This window comes from Lampris incognitus, chromosome 1 (assembly GCF_029633865.1).
Source record: "Lampris incognitus isolate fLamInc1 chromosome 1, fLamInc1.hap2, whole genome shotgun sequence".
NCBI classification, from domain to species: domain Eukaryota; kingdom Metazoa; phylum Chordata; class Actinopteri; order Lampriformes; family Lampridae; genus Lampris; species Lampris incognitus.
In genome coordinates this window covers 111,531,457-111,548,427 of record NC_079211.1, presented here as the reverse complement: position 1 = coordinate 111,548,427, position 16,971 = coordinate 111,531,457, and the positions used below count along the sequence as shown (strand labels likewise).

Here is a 16,971-nt window from a genome sequence, read left to right as displayed (position 1 = left end):
TACAAGATTTTGAAATGATGGCATATGCTCCTGTTGAAGCCATGAGTCAGTCTAATTTCAACTTCGCTTTTTAGATTTTGTGTTTGTGATGTACTACTGTGATGTACCACGTGCTGCTGTTACTATGGAGATGTAAACCACTCTGAAGCTGGGGGAGTGGAAGTCAGAACATAGCAACGTAACGTAACATCGTCTAAATTAGCTAGTTACTTGACGTGTGACTTGTTGGAATGTATCATTTGTGTGAAGGTGGGGGGTATACCTAATCAACTGGCAACTCAGGGCATAGCCGCTTCCAGTGTGGGAAGATGACAGCGTGAACTCACGTTTGCAGCAGTCTCACCCAGTACTGGTGTGGGAAGATGGCAGCACGAACTAAGGTTTGCAGCGGCCTCACCCAGTACCATCCATGGAGTGTCTTTGTCTACATCTAAGTTTGTGTCTTTGATGGCTGGGAGAGCTTGGTCTGCTGCGTCCCTATGGCCCCAGGGACCACGGCCCTGCCTGGAGCTGTGCTCAAAAAGGAAACACCAAGGGTGGTCTGACAGGGAAGCGGAAGTGGGGCAGGCTAAGCTAATTGCTAGCCCATGCAGACCGGCAGTTCCGATAACACCGAGGGCGGTCTGGCAGCAGCCTTGCCTATCGTTGACCATGTTTTTGGTGTCATCGTGCAGAGTGGTGTGTTGAAGGTGTCTGGCTGGGAGAGCTGGCATTAGATCGGCTTAGGGAGCCTGGTCTGCCGCGTCCTGTGGGCCCAGGGACCACGGCCCTGCGTCCGAGGAGGAAACACCGAGGGCGGTCTGACAGGATGCGGAAGCGGGGAAGGCTAAGCTAACTGCTAGCCCATGCAGGCCTGCAGTTCCAACAGTCATCCTTGCGTTCGTTGTCTTGGACAGTGAAATTTAAAAAAAAACATTTTTTTTTTTTTGTTGGATATGTCGAATATATGTGTTTTTGTAGTTTTTTATACCTCTTAAATGTATTCACAAATAGTTATGGATTTTTTTCAGTTAACCTTGAAAATACACTACCGTTCAAAAGTTTGGGATCACATTGAAATGTCCATATTTTTGAAGGAAAAGCACTCTACTGTTCAATGAAGATAACTTTAAACTAGTCTTAACTTTAAAGAAATACACTCTATACATTGCTAATGTGGTAAATGACTATTCTAGCTGCAAATGTCTGGTTTTTGGTGCAATATCTACATAGGTGTATAGAGGCCCATTTCAAGCAACTATCACTCCAGTGTTCTAATGGTACAATGTGTTTGCTCATTGGCTCAGAAGGCTAATTGATGATTAGAAAACCCTTGTGCAATCATGTTCACACATCTGAAAACAGTTTAGCTCGTTACAGAAGCTACAAAACTGACCTTCCTTTGAGCAGATTGAGTTTCTGGAGCATCACATTTGTGGGGTCAATTAAACGCTCAAAATGGCCAGAAAAAGAGAACTTTCATCTGAAACTCGACAGTCTATTCTTGTTCTTAGAAATGAAGGCTACTCCATGCGAGAAATTGCTAAGAAATTGAAGATTTCCTACACCGGTGTGTACTACTCCCTTCAGAGGACAGCACAAACAGGCTCTAACCAGAGTAGAAAAAGAAGTGGGAGGCCGCGTTGCACAACTGAGCAAGAAGATAAGTACATTAGAGTCTCTAGTTTGAGAAAGAGACGCCTCACAGGTCCCCAACTGGCATCTTCATTAAATAGTACCCGCAAAACACCAGTGTCAACATCTACAGTGAAGAGGCGGCTGCGGGATTCTGGGCTTCAGGGCAGAGTGGCAAAGAAAAAGCCATATCTGAGACTGACCAATAAAAGAAAAAGATTAAGATGGGCAAAAGAACACAGACATTGGACAGAGGAAGACTGGAAAAAAGTGTTGTGGACGGATGAATCCAAGTTTGAGGTGTTTGGATCACAAAGAAGAACGTTTGTGAGACGCAGAACAAATGAAAAGATGCTGGAAGAATGCCTGACGCCATCTGTTAAGCATGGTGGAGGTAATGTGATGGTCTGGGGTTGCTTTGGTGCTGGTAAGGTGGGAGATTTGTACAGGGTAAAAGGGATTCTGAATAAGGAAGGCTATCACTCCATTTTGCGACGCCATGCCATACCCAGTGGACAGCGCTTGATTGGAGCCAATTTCATCCTACTACAGGACAATGACCCTAAACACACCTCCAAATTGTGCAAGAACTATTTAGAGCAGAAGCAGGCAGCTGGTATTCTATCGGTAATGGAGTGGCCAGCGCAGTCACCAGATCTGAACCCCATTGAGCTGTTGTGGGAGCAGCTTGACCGTATGGTACGCAAGAAGTGCCCATCCAACCAATCCAACTTGTGGGAGCTGCTTCTGGAAGCGTGGGGTGCAATTTCTCCAGATTACCTCAACAAATTAACAGCTAGAATACCAAAGGTCTGCAATGCTGTAATTGCTGCAAATGGAGGATTCTTTGACGAAAGCAAAGTTTGATGTAAAAAAAATCTTATTTCAAATACAAATCATTATTTCTAACCTTGTCAATGTCTTGACTCTATTTTCTATTCATTTCACAACATATGGTGGTGAATAAGTGTGACTTTTCATGGAAAACACAAAATTGTTTGGGTGATCCCAAACTTTTGAACGGTAGTGTACATTTTAATCACTGACTGTAATTTAATCCAATCACTACAGACACTACCAGATGAATAGAGCTGACCATGGAGGAGATAATTGATTTAGCAGAAAGCAGAACCACTTCTCCTTTCTCTCAGCCACACTTCTCTTCTCTTCTCTCCTCTCCTCTTCTCTTCTCTTCTCCCCTCAGCCAATGAGCTGACAGTAGGGAAGGTTTACGCAGCCCTGATGATCTTTGATTACTACAAGCAGAACCGTGCCAGGAGGCTCCAGATGCAACAGCAGCCACAGCAGCAGAATGCATCAGGGTCTCAGGTATAACTCACACCATCAGATGCATGCACACCACATACACATGCAGTGTATACTGTGACAACCACGGGGGAACTTAGCACCCGACCCAACAATGAAACAGACTGCCGGCAAGTTGAGCCCGCTGTGGGCATTTATTCAAAAGACAAACGGAAAAACAACGTTCACCAGGAGTAGTACTCCTCGTCTGAGCCGGCTGGCTCCCGTCTTCGTTGGCTCCTACACTGGGCAGCCAACACAACTATAGCTTTCTCTCTCCCTCCCAGACGGCTGTCTCTGGCTGCCTTTTATCCTGGGGCTCCTCATCAGCCTCCGATTGGGGCCAGGTGTGACGCTCAGTCTCCCTCTCGCGATTGGGGCCAGGTGCATTTCTGGGCTCTGCTGGGTCACTGGCCATGGTGCTGAAGCCGGGCTGACCCCGGAGTTGTCACAACTCCTCCTCCCACGAAGGAAACCCGGGTCAGGGATCTCAGGCAGGCGGCCAGAGGGCTGGGAACGGTCGGGCGGGCGACCAGGACACCGGAGGCAGAACATCTCCGGCGGGGGACCCAAGGGCTGCGACCGATCGGGAGGGCGCCCAGACTCGAAGGCAGCCTGGCAGCCGCGGGGCTCAAAGGCGGCCTGCCAGCCGCGGGTCTCAAAGGCGGCCTGGCAACCGCGGAACTCAAAGGCGGCCTGCCAGCCGCGGGACTCGAACTCGACGGCGGCCTGGCAGCCGTGGAACTCAAAGACAGCCTGCCAGCCGTGGAACTCGAAGGCGGCCTGGCAGCCGCAGGGCTCAAGGGCAGCCTGCCAGCCGCGGGGCTCAAAGGCGGCCAGGCAGCCGCGGAACTCAAAGGCGGCCTACCACCTGCGGGACCTGAAGGCGGCCTGGCAGCCGTGGGGCTCAAAGGCGGCCTGCCAGCCGTGGGTCTCAAAGGCGGCCTGGCAACCGCAGGGCTCAAAGGCGGCCTGGCAGCCACAGGGCTCGAACTCGACGGCAGCCTGGCAGCCGCGGAACTCAAAGACGGCCTGGCAACCACGGAACTCAAAGGCGGCCTGCCAGCCGCAGGGCTCGAACTCGACGGCGGCCTGGCAGCCGTGGAACTCAAAGACAGCCTGCCAGCCGTGGGACTCGAAGGCGGCCTGGCAGCCGCAGGGCTCAAGGGCAGCCTGCCAGCCGCGGGGCTCAAGGGCGACCTGCCAGCCGCGGGACTCAAAGGCGGCCTAGCAGCCGCGGGACTCGAACTCGACGGCAGCCTGCCAGCCGTGGGGCTCAAAGGCGGCCTGCCAGCCGTGGGGCTCAAGGGCGGCCTGCCAGCCGCGGGACTCGAAGGCGGCCAGGCAGCCGCGGGACCTGAAGGCGGTCTGGCAGCCGTGGGGCTCAAAGGCGGCCTTCCAGCCGTGGGTCTCGAAGGCGTCCTGGCAACCGCAGGGCTCAAAGGCGGCCTGGCAGCCACGGGGCTCGAACTCGACGGCGGCCTGGCAGCCGCGGAACTCAAAGGCGGCCTGCCAGCCGTGGGACTCGAAGGCAGCCTGGCAGCCGCGGGGCTCAAAGGCAGCCTGCTAGCCACGGGGCTCAAGGGCGACTTGCCAGCCGCGGGGCTCAAGGGTGACCTGCCAGCTGCGGGACTTGAAGGCGGCCTGCCAGCTGCGGGACCCAAAGGCAGCCTGGCTGCCACGGCGCTAGCGGACCTCACTGGCAGCATGGCAGCCGCGGGCCTAGCGGAACTCACTGGAGGCGTGGCAGCCGCGGGGCTAGCGGATCTCACAGGCGCCGTGGCAGCCGCAGGGCTAGCAGACCTTACAGGCGGCGTAGCAGCCGCGGGGCCAGCGGAACTCACAGGCGGTGTAACAGCCGCGGGGCTAGCGGAACTCACAGGCGGCGTAGCAGCCGCAGGGCTAGCGGGACTCACACGCGGTGTCTCGGGGACGCTGGGCATCCAAGCTCAACTGGTCGGGAGGAGGCCGGTGACGGCGGCCATTATCTGCTTGAGAGTGGCCATGCCCTCAGCCTGCCTGGCTTGGGCTTGGATCAGCAACTGCATTGCTGCCTCCATGCTTCGGCTGATCATGGTCTGCTTCACTGAATCGGGTGCTCTGGTAGTGGTTTCACGTTGCCCGCATTCTCCACCAACTGTGACAACCACCGGGGAACTTAGCACCCGACCCAACAACGAAACAGAGACCGTCGGCAAGTTGAGCCCGCTGTGGGCATTTATTCAAAAGACAAACAGAAAAACAACGTTCAGCAGGAGTAGTACTCCTTGTCTGAGACGGCTGGCTCCCGTCTTCGTTGGCTCCTACGCTGGGCAGCCAACACAACTATAGCTCTCCCTCCCGGATGGCTGTCTCTGGCTCCCTTTTATCCTGGGGCTCCTCATCAGCCTCCGATTGGGGCCAGGTGTGTCACTCTGTCTCCCTCTCGTGATTGGGGCCAGGTGTGTTTCTGGGCTCTGCTGGGTCACTGGCCATGGTGCTGAAGCCGGGCGGACCCCGGGGTTGTCACAATACACACACAAACACACACACACACACACATAAATATGTCCTCTTGCAGACATGCACACATGTGCTCAGAGGCACGCACGTGAATGAATGAATGCATTAGAACCAACACGCACGCATGCGCCCACAGACATGCTTACATGTATGGAAACACTGTCACTGCATTAAAACACTTGGACAAGAAATGGGAAGATACTGTTGGTCCACTAACCTAACTGGCTGAAAGATTTCTATCCATCAACCACGTTCACTATTTTGCCGTCCACTGGTTGATGGCCTGTCAATGCGGCTGGTTTGGTAGCTAAACTTTCCAGCCGCAGCCAAAGAATGTGTTTGGCTGATGGCTGCGATATGATGCTGATGTCCTTTGTATCCTCTTCACTTGCATGTGTATGCTCCTATACATATAAGCACACATGTAAAAGCACACTCACAAACACATTCAGTCATAAACACTCATATGACTGCAAGAGAATGAATATTCTGGCCCTAGTCTTCACATGTTGGGTGCCATTGCACTATCACTGGCTGATCAGGGTCCAACAATATTCTGCCTGCTGCCTCCGGATGTCTTCAGCATGTTGCCATCCATCTCTCCTCCACAGAGCAAGGTCGGGGCTCTGTTTAAGCCATTGCTGCCTCTGACTCACATGCAGGAGAAAGACCTGCCCATGATGTTGGACAGTGTTGAACCTCCCAGTATGCTTCAACCCCAGTCAAAGTCCCAATTCAAATCCCAGCCCCAGTCCCAGACCAGACCCAGCTCCAGTTCCCTCAACAACGGAGGCACACTGTAAGTTCATTATATTTTTCCTGTGGCTTCACTGCATAAATTTAAAAAAAAATAGTTCAGAATTTTTAAAGTCTATTCCTATTTTATATTCAACTCTCGTATAGTATATGGTTAGGTTTCATTTCACAGTCATCCATCCTTCTCTTCATACTGGACAGCTTGTCATCTACAGTTCAGTGTAATTAATGGAGGACAAATCCACAATCCTTGTTCAGTGAAAAAAAAAGCCTTCTACAGTTTAGCCAAAGCTAACGTGATCAGGCATGCAAACATGTTTGGATCCGCTTGCATCAACTGTCAACAAAAAGCAGCAGCCAAACAATTCGCTAGTCACAGTACAGTGCGAGCTCAGACCATCGGTCTGTGACCCGAAATGAAGTTGCCACAGTGATGCATGCTAGCTAAAAAAACTACAGAGAAGGCATCAACTAAAACCAAAAAATAACGGAAAGCCTGAGGTAAGAGACCAAATTGGAGGAAACAAGAATTGTTAGCAAGGAGGGGCGTCTGGGTAGTGTAGCAGTCTATTCCATTGCCTACCAACACGGGGATCGCAACTTCAAATCCCCATGTTACCTCCGGCTTGGTTGGGCATCCCTACAGACACAGTTGGCCGTGTCTGTGAGTGGGAAGCCAGATGTGGGAATGTGTCATGGTCGCTGCACTAGCGCCTCCTCTGGTCGGTCGGGGTGCCTGTTCGGGGGGGAGGGGGAACTGGGGGGAATAGCATGATCCTCCCACGCGCTACAGCCCCTTGGAGAAACTCCTCACTGTCAGGTGAAAAGAAGTGGCTGGTGACTCCACATGTATCGGAAGAGGCGTGTGGTAGTTCGCAGCCCTCCCCGGATCGGCAGAGGGGGTGGAGCAGTGACCGGCATGGCTAGGGAGAGTGGAGCAATTTGCCAAGTACAATTGACAACTGGGGAGAAAAAGAGGGGGGGGGGGGAACAGAATTGTGAGCAAGCTGGCTAACGTTGTTAAGGGAGGATGTCAAGTACAGGGAGGAGGACGGCGCACTCTGTAGGAACTTCCGGTCAGCAGGAACCGCTGACAAACACCAGCGGCAGCAGAGTCTGCTAGAAAAACGGAGGCGGCGGCAAACCATGGCTGCCAACCATGTGACAGTGCTCAGGAGAGCAAAATGCAGACAGCTGAAGAGGGTAAGGCTGATGCATAACAGCAAAGCAGCAAAAGAGGCTGCTTCAGACACACTGGTCCAGACCAAGAAGACTGACCCCTCTAGCCCCCCCCCCCCAGTCCCAAAGCATAGGATACTCTTTCATATTCACGATGGTTATTTTTCTTTTCACATTTTAACATGGTTTCTGGCACAGAGCGAATATTAAAAAAAAAAATTTAAACAATAAAGGTCAGGGGTTATTATGTCAAAAGATTGTCGTAATGTTTCAGAAATAGATCTGTTTTTGTTATTAGCTATTCTAAGTGATTTAATAATTTAATTCAGTCAAAAATACATTTAACTTTGGAATAGATTTTCAGTATCTGTTTTTATGTATGAAAAACCTGCCACACAGAATACAATAAATAACAACATATTCAATCGAATGGTTCTCATGGGTAAAATAGCAGATTACATTTTTCGTTGTAAATACAGTAATTTCCTTCAAAAAAAATGAAGTGCTGATTAAGGCCATGCCAAAAAGCTTGAATAAATTCGTGTTCATGAAATACATGTGAAATAGTTTTCTCATCTTTCCCACAAAAATTACATTTCTCTTACAAGTCTAAGAATTTAGCTAGTAATTTGTTACATGAGTATATTCAAGGCTCAGCGTTTTCGGTTTGTATTTTTCAAAGCCATCCAGCATGCCGAATTTAGCCACAAGAGGACACTGTTACATAACCTCACACGAACAGGAACAACTTTTGGATCCGTGGAAACATAAAATCCGGGTGAAAATCAGTTTAAACCGATCTGCTCCTTTTAAAAAAATCTGGATGTTTTCCGGTGAAAATTAGTAAAAACCGAAAATGCTGAGCCTTGTGTATATTTTATGTAGAATTTTGAAGTGAATCTCTTTAGATTTATTAGGGATACAGAATTTGTATGGTAATATCGGGCTTTTTTTCCCCCCCAATCTATGTGCGGAATTAAAGCATTCCAAAAGAACTTCCCTTTGGGAGATATCTTGTTTTTTTTGAGTGAAGTACAGTTCTAATAAATCTATTATTGCATTCTTTTTTTTATCAAGTAAGGAGCCTTCTAAAATTAAATTTGATTCCGTCCTATTGTCGTTTCCAAAACATATGTGAGATCTAGGCACAGCGGATATGGGGAGTAATACCTTTGAAAATAATTATAATTAGTTGTGTACCCGGCAGGGCTGCCCTTTATTAAATTTTCTTTGTAAATGTGATTATATCATATGTAAATGTACGTTTGCTCTTTTATTTTGCTCATTCTTGCAATTCTGTTAGCTTGTGACCAGCACCAGAGGGATCCTAAAAGACATCAGAAATGGGCATTTAGTAGCTTATTTTTCAGAAAACGTTTGACAAAAAGATGTCCTTTTGCCACCAACACTCAGGCCAGGTCATGAGCACAACATCAAGGGTTCATTTTCGTGGGCGACAGAGAAGACTAAGGAGGCGCCAAAGATGAAGAGTAAACGCACCCTCTCCAGAGGCCAGTCAGAGGACATGCCCGAAACCGCTGCTCCCCAGGTACCATGATTGGAGACACACACCAGTCTGCCCCTGCTGGCTGACGCACACATACACACACACACACACACACACACACACACACACACACACACACACACACACACACACACACACACACATACACTTACTTCCTGGTACTGCTTTGTATAGGAACAGATATGCAGTTGTGCCACGTTGATTTTGCTGTGTTTGTACACATGTTAATGTGCTGGACTAAAGTGAAGCCAGTAACCCTGCGTGTGTGTGCACAGGAGTCTGTGGAGATGAGGAAGATGGAGACCAGTGTCAGTAGCACTGTGGCAGTGCCTGGCACAGGCCTTGAGAACCAGGGGAGGGCCATGTCCATGCCTCGGCTCAACACTGAAGTACAGGTATGTCTGCTAACGTGTAATCAAATGTAAAAGCATATTAAATTTTAAACCTTTTAGTATTGTACTGTGAGGAAAATTCACCTCAGTGGTTTTTGTCACGTGTAAAGTTTTTCCCTCCAGCTTTCCAAACTACTAAATAGTTTAGAGATTTTCATTGCGTTGTTGGAATTATCCAGGAATAAATTATTTAATTTATTTTTTATAAATAAGCAACCTTGTCATAAAAGAAAAGCACTTCACTTCAACTGCTCTACATAGTTTTGAAACCTCTGTGAACTTGTATCTCACTCCAGGAAAATTGAGATTTCAATACAATGTGCTACTTAAGTATATTTGTTATACTGTTTTTTTACAGCTTGTCACTGTATTTAGAATATATATCTAGTATATGTTCATAAACATTATGACCACTCACAGGTGAACTGAATAACATTGATCATCTCCAAACCCCAGCACATGTCAAGGTCTTGAGTAGCTGGGTAGATTAGATGGTAAGTGAACAATCAGTTCCCCTAGTCACCGTGTTGGATGCATAAGAAATGGGCAGGAGTAGACACCTCACTGACTTTGACAAGGGCCAAATTCTTATGGCCAGATGACTGGCTCAGAACATCTCTGAAATGGCAAGGCTTGTGGGGTGCTCGCGGTCAGTGGTGAGTTCCCTAACCGACAGTGGTCCGAGAAGGGACAAACCAGTAACAGGGTGTTGGGTGCCCAAGTCTCATCGACGTGCGAGGGTAACAAAGGCTGTCCCATCTGGTCCGAACAGACAGAGGGTCTCCTGTGTTGTAGAAAATTTTAATGATGTTACGGGAGGAATGTGTCACAACACACAGTACCCTGCTGCGTATGGGGCTGCGGGGACCGGTCAGAGTGCCCATAATGATCCCTGTCCACTGTCGAAAGTGCCTACAATGGGCAAGCAAGCATCGGAACTGAACCTGGGAGCACTGGAAGAAGGTTGCCTGGTCCGTTAAGTATATTTTCTTTTAGATGACCTGGATGTCTGTGTACATGTTTGCCATTTACCTGGGGAAGTGATGGCACCAGGGTGTACTGTGGAAAGATGACAAGCCGGTGGAGGGAATGTGATGCTCTGGCCAATGTTCTGCTGGCAAACCCTGAGTCTGGCCATTCATGTGGATGTCAGTTTGACACAATCCCCCTACCTAAACATCGTTGTAAACCAAGTATACCCCTTCATGGCAATGGTATTCCCTGGTGGCAGTGGCCTCTTTCAGCAGGATAATGCATCTTGTTACACTGCACACATTGTTTGGGAATGATTTGAGGAACATGATGAAGTGTGCAAGGGGTTGTTCTGGCCTCCAGATTCTCCAGATCTCAATCCAATTGAGCATCTGTGGGATGTGCTGGACCAATAAGGCTGATCCACAGTGGCTTCACCTCCCAATTTACAGGACTTGAAGGATCTGCTGCTGTTTTGATGCCAGATACCATAAGACACCTTCAGGGGTCTTGTAGAGTCCGTGCCTCAGCAGGTCGGCCCTGTTGTAGTGGCTCACAGAGGACCAACAGCATATTAGGTTAGGCAGGTGGTCATAATATAAGTCCCTCTAATATACTCGTTCCTAATCCTGTCCTTCTTTGTCAATCCCAACAAAAATCTTAGCATCTTCAACTCTGCCACCTCCAGCTCTGCCTCCTGTCTTTTTGTCAGTGCCACTGTCTCCAAACCATACAACATAGCTGGTCTCACTGCCATCTGGTAAAACTTCCCTTAAACTCTTGCTGCTACCCTTCTGCCACAAATCACTCCTGACACTCTTCTCCACCCACTCCACCCTGCCTGCACTCGCGCTCTCTTCTTCACCTCTCTTCTGCACTCCCCGTTAGTTTGAACAGTTGACCTCAAGTATTTAAACTCATATGCCTTCGTCACCTCTACTCCTTGCATCCTCACCATTCTGCTGTCCTGCCTCTCATTCACACATGTATTCTGTCTTACTCCTACTGACTTTCATTCCTCTTCTCTCCAGTGCATACCTCCACCTCTCCAAGCTCTCCTCACCCTGCTCCTTACTCTGGCTACAGATCACAATGTCATCCGCAAACATCATAGTCCACAAAGACACCTGCCTGATCTCATCTGTCAACTTCTTCATCACCATTGCAAACAAGAAAGGGCTCAGAGCCGATCCTTGATGTAATCCCACCTCCACCTTGAACCCATCTGTCCTTCCTATTGTATACCTCACCACTGTCACAATGCCCTCATACATATCCTGCACCACTCCTACATACTTCTCTGCCACTCCCGACTTCCTCATACAATACCACACGTCCTCTCTCGACACCCTGTCGTATCTACTACTACTACTTTCAGCTGCTCCTGTTAGGGGTCGCCACAGCGGATCTTCCGTTTCCATTTCTTCCTGTCTTCTGCATCTTCCTCTGTCACACCAGCCACCTGCATGTCTTCCCTCACCACATCCATAAACCTCATCTTTGGCCTTCCTCTTTTCCAGTTCCCTGACAGCTCCATATTCAGCATCGTTCTCCCAATACATATATATATATACTATATGTATACACACACAATATACACACCCTGATATATGCTTTCTCTAAAGACACAATGTAACTAACTCCTTCTGGCCTTCTCTATACTTTTCCGTCAACGTTGTGAAAGCAAACATCACATCTGTGGTGCTCTTTTTTGTCATGAAACCATACTGCTGCTCGCTAATCATCGCCTCTCCTCTTAACCTAGCTTCTATTACTCTTTCCCATATCTTCATGCTGTGGCTGATCAACTTTGTACCTCTGTGGTTACTGCAGCTCTCTGCATCACCTTTATTCTTGAAAATCGGTACCAGTATGCTTCTTCTCCACTCCTCAGGCATCCTAACACTTTCCAAGATTGTGTTAAACAATCTAGTTAAAAACGCCACTACCATCTCTCCTAAACACCTCCATGCCTCCACAGGTATGTTATGTGGCCCAACCACCTTTCCACTCTTCATCCTTTTCATAGCTGCCCTCACTTCCTCCTTGCCAATCCACCACACTTCCTGATTCACTGTCCCCACATCATCCAACTTTCTCTCACTCTCATTTTCTTCATTCATCAGCCCCTCAAAGTACTCCTTCCAACTTCTCAGCACACTCTCCTCGCTTGTCAGCACATTTCCATCTCTATCCTTCATCACCCTAGCCTGCTGCACATCCTTCCCAGCTCGGTCCTTCTGTCTAGCCAATTGGTCCAAGTCACTTTCTCCTTCCTTAGTGTCCAACTTCTCATACAACTCACCATGTCTTTTCCTTTGCCTTCACCACTTCTCTCTTTGCTTTATGGCACATCTCATTGTACTCCTATTTTCTTCATTTCACTGACTATCCCAGTTCTTTTTTGCCAACCTCTTCCTCTGTATACTTTCCTGTACTTCCTCATTCCACCATCAAGTCTCCTTGTCTTCCTTACTCTGTCCAGGTGACAAACCACATACCTTCCTAGCTGTCTCCCTCACTATATCTGCAGTGGTTTCCCAGCCATCTAGCAACTCTTTACTACCATCCAGTGCCTGTCTTAACTCCTCCCTGAACTCCACACAACAGTCTTCCTTCTTCAACTTCCAACATTTGATCCTTGGCTCTGCTTTCACTCTCTTCCTCTTCTTGATCTCCAAAGTCATCCTGCAGACAACCATCCGATGCTGCTTAGCTATTTTCTCCCCTGTCACCACCTTGCGGTCTCCAATTTCTTTCAGCTCGTGCCTCTTATGTAAGATATACCGTGTTCCTCCCTGTTCTTGAAATATGTATTCACCACAGCCACGGCTATCCTTTTCGCAAAATTCACCACCAACTGTCCTTCCACATTTCTCTCTTTGACGCCATACCTGCCCATCATCTCCTCATCACCTCTGTTCCCTTCACCATTGAAGTCTGCTCCAATCACCACTCTCTCCTCCTTGGGTACATTCTCACCACTTCACTTCAACCAACTCACTCCAGAATTCTTTCTCTTACATCTCACACCCAACTTGCGGGGCATATGCGCTGATAACATTCATCAACACACCTTCGATTTCCAGCTTCATACTCATCACTCTGTCTGACACTCTCTTCACCTCCAACACACTATTGACATACTCTTCCTTCAGAATTACCCATACCCCATTTCTCCTCCTATCCACACCATGGTAGAAGAGTTTGAACCCACCTCTGATGCTCCTGGCCTTACTCCCCTTCCACCTGGTCTCTTGCACACACAGTATATCTACCTTCCTTCTCTCCGTCACATCAGCCAGCTCTCTCCCTTTACCAGTCATAGTGCCAACATTCAAAGTTCCAACTCTCACCTCCACACTCCTACCCCTCCTCCTCTCCCGCTGCCTCTGGACATGCCTTCCCCCTCTCCTTCTCCTTTGCCCAACAGTAGCATAGTTTCCACCATCACCCTGCTGGCCAACAGTACCGGTAGCGATTGTTGGTAATCCACGCCTCAACCGATCTGGTATGGAAATCTGATTTATGATCCGCATATTTGATTTGGCAAAGTTTTTAAGCTGGATGCCCTCCCTGACACAACCCTCCCCATTTATCCGGGCATTACTAAAATAACTTACTCAGTATTAACCATACATTTACATAGTATACAACCAATGTATAGGTATAAAGAATTGACTGTATAAAAATTCAGTTTTAAGAGAGAGAGAGAGAGAGAGAGAGAGAGAGAGAGAGAGAGAGAGAGAGAGAGAGAGAGAGAGAGAGAGAGAGAGAGAGAGAGAGAGAGAGAGAGAGAGAGGAGTAGGAGAAAGAAGTTGTGCTGTTCACTTATTGATGAGGCCCACAGCTCATCAATAATAAGAAGAAGCTATTCTAGTGCCCGGGCGTTTCAGTTCTAATTTTGTAGAATTACTTCCAAGCAGGAGAGTTTAAAATGTTGTATTCAGGGTGAGATGGGTTGACTATCTTGCCCACGCAAGTCAAGTTCACTTACATATCCCTAAATCACAGTCACAGCCTCAATGGGCTTTACATCAGCAGAGTGAGAAACACAGATACAGTAAATGACAGTGGACCTTGACCATAGAGGTTCTGGAGGGTGGGGAGATTGCAGCCTCAGATCTCCTCCGCTGATCGGATGCAGCTGATGATCTCCCTGCAGATGGTGGTTTGGCCCTCCCCTGTGAGGTGCTCATCTGATCATTACCAGACAGTCGTGGAGGAGGAGAGGATGAACCCAATGACCATGTGGCAGGTTGAGTTTCTTCGCTGTTGCAGGAAGCACATCTGCTGCTGAGCCTTTTTGATGGATGGAGCTGATATTTTGGTTGCCAGGACATTGAAAGGCTCCACAGGGGTAATCCATAATCATTCCTACCATCTTCACAATATACTGAGTGGCATGTTGTCGTGGCTGCAACAGGAAACCAGCTGCTCAGCCTCCCGTGTGCAATGACTCATCGCATTTGTGTACAACGTCAGTCTGTGTCATGTCGTCAGCAGATTTCCAGAGCTTTCCGGAAGAGTCCTTGGAGGGGAAATGATTGCTGTAAAGGGAGTAGAGCAGACAGAAAAACACAACTAGGTGATGTGCCGTCCAATGAGGGTCAGTGTATCTAACGTGTGCCTCCCTAATCTAACATGCTGTTCCCTGCCTGTCACGACAGTTAGAGACCCACAGACAGATAACATCAGGAACCATCAGCAGGCAAAGCTTCCATTCAGAGAGGTCCCTAAACAGTAGAGTGTACAAAGTTCAGGCCCATTTTGAACACATAACAGCGATCTATGGACCTCTGATGCAGACTAATTAGATATGTCGATAATCTACGGTCTGTCGTTGTATTCTTTATAGATATTAGATGTTCTTCAGTTTTCTACTTATGCTAATTGGGCTGCAGGGGGTCCAGCAGGAAATTCTGTGATCGCTTTTACACGTAGCAGGCCAAGCTTTTCACAGATACACAATTCAAAAAGCTTTTATTCAAATGGACTGTGCAGCGATAATTCAAAAACTTAAGCAGTTTGTTGTAAGTTTCTCATGGTAAAGGAAAGTGGCCACCCTCAGTTAGCGGTTTATTCTTGCTAAGAATAACAATCTGTTACAAGGAAGAACATTTCCATTTTACAGAAGCAGGGAGGAGCATTTGCTCATTTCCATCCCATAAAGATGCAGTTAGAAATGAAAAGCTCAAATCCTTCACTCAGTCCCATGGAATATAATCAGCCCTCATATCCTGACTGATATTGATGTTTATTGATTGCTGCATTTAAAGTGCATCCCTCACACTGCCCAGTTGGAGGAGCCTTTGTTGACCCTACTCCTCGTGCATTGGAGAGATTCAGGGTAATCTGATTTGCCTCTGGCAGGCTGCCAGCTGTTTGCCCCGTATCATTTTTCTCCTGCTGCCAACTGAAAAGATGATAGTGGCTCAAAATGGCTGCGAGCCGAAAGACGGGAGCGTTGCCATCCCTGGTTTGCTGGGAAGGGGAGATCATAATTGGCTTACCATAAGAGGAGAGAGAACTTGCAGAGAATTAATGAATGGATGGTTGTTGTTTGAGAGATGCATCACTTCCCTTCGTTTTTTTCTCACCTTTTGGAATGGGGGCAGGAAATCCTTTAGCTAGTGCAATTAATGCTGCCCTTTTGGAAATGACGTACTGTTGCCGGAGCATAATGAGAACCCTGTGGGCTGCATGCTCACAGGCTCCAGCATCTATCTGAGCAGTTTCTTTTTCACTTCTCAGCAGACTGATTTTCCATAACTTCACCAACCTCCCATTTTTGTAATGCCTCATTTGACGCCGCTTAGTTTTGCCAAGATCAGAAGCAGCTATTTCTAATTCCCCATCCTCAAGATCCTCTTTGTGCCATGATGACATTGGACACCTTGAGTTGTCCTGGACACTCACACCGCCTTCTAGCATGGGAAGACTAGCCTTTAATTCTGTTCACAATGAGCCTTTATAAGGTACTAAGCTCATCCTTGAGCCCTTTAACCTGGATTACTTGGGTCGGGTGCTGATATCCCAGTTTCATCACCTCTTAATATGTGCAGACCCCGTTTTATTTGCTTGGTTTTCCTCCATTTGGCTCTTCTCCAAACTCACAAACTTGGCAGGCAGGAGCAGATGAAAAGAAGAGAGATAAGTTTCTATGTGATCTCTCTGAAGGACGCTGGAGCAGAGGCCGGGTGGGACGTGCTGAAAGAGACCGGGGGGGTCTCCAGGTAGAAATAGACATACAAATAGAAGAATTTCTCTCTTGCGTATTGCAGTGGGTAATTTTGTCTTATTGCCAGCCGCTGAAATATGCTGCACGGACCCACAGCAGGGAAAACCAAAAACCTTCAATAATACACTGTCGTACTTTCAACTTCATAGAGCTCTCACTGAGGAGTGAGTAAAACCCAAGCCACCCAACACCTGATTTATTTTCAGTCCTCACAACGTCAGACCGTTGTGACTTTATAACAGGCTCTCCTTGTCTGTGGTGTTCAGTATCACCTCTGTCCCTCTTTCTTTCCACCTCTCCCTGCTCATCTATCCTTCCTACCTCGCCTCCTTCCTGGTCCATGTGTCCTAACCCTGCCCCCCCCCATAACTCCTCCACCCATGTTGCCCAACAGCGGAGCCACTTGCGTCACTCTCCAGGCACCCAGCTGGCTGTAAGTACCCCAAGTATACCACCCTTCTCTTTCTGTCAGCCCTCCTCCT

General features: G+C 48.1%; 1 protein-coding gene across 1 annotated transcript in view; it reads left to right on the top strand.

Annotated features, from left to right (window-relative positions):
- The window catches only part of cacna1ba (calcium channel, voltage-dependent, N type, alpha 1B subunit, a), a 269,201-nt gene that overhangs the window by 247,027 nt on the left and 5,203 nt on the right, over positions 1–16,971 (top strand). Inside the window, 5 exon segments of the mRNA XM_056281288.1 lie at positions 2,819–2,943; positions 6,033–6,224; positions 8,783–8,905; positions 9,160–9,279; positions 16,884–16,922. Of these exon segments, the coding sequence (XP_056137263.1) occupies positions 2,819–2,943; positions 6,033–6,224; positions 8,783–8,905; positions 9,160–9,279; positions 16,884–16,922 (599 nt within the window).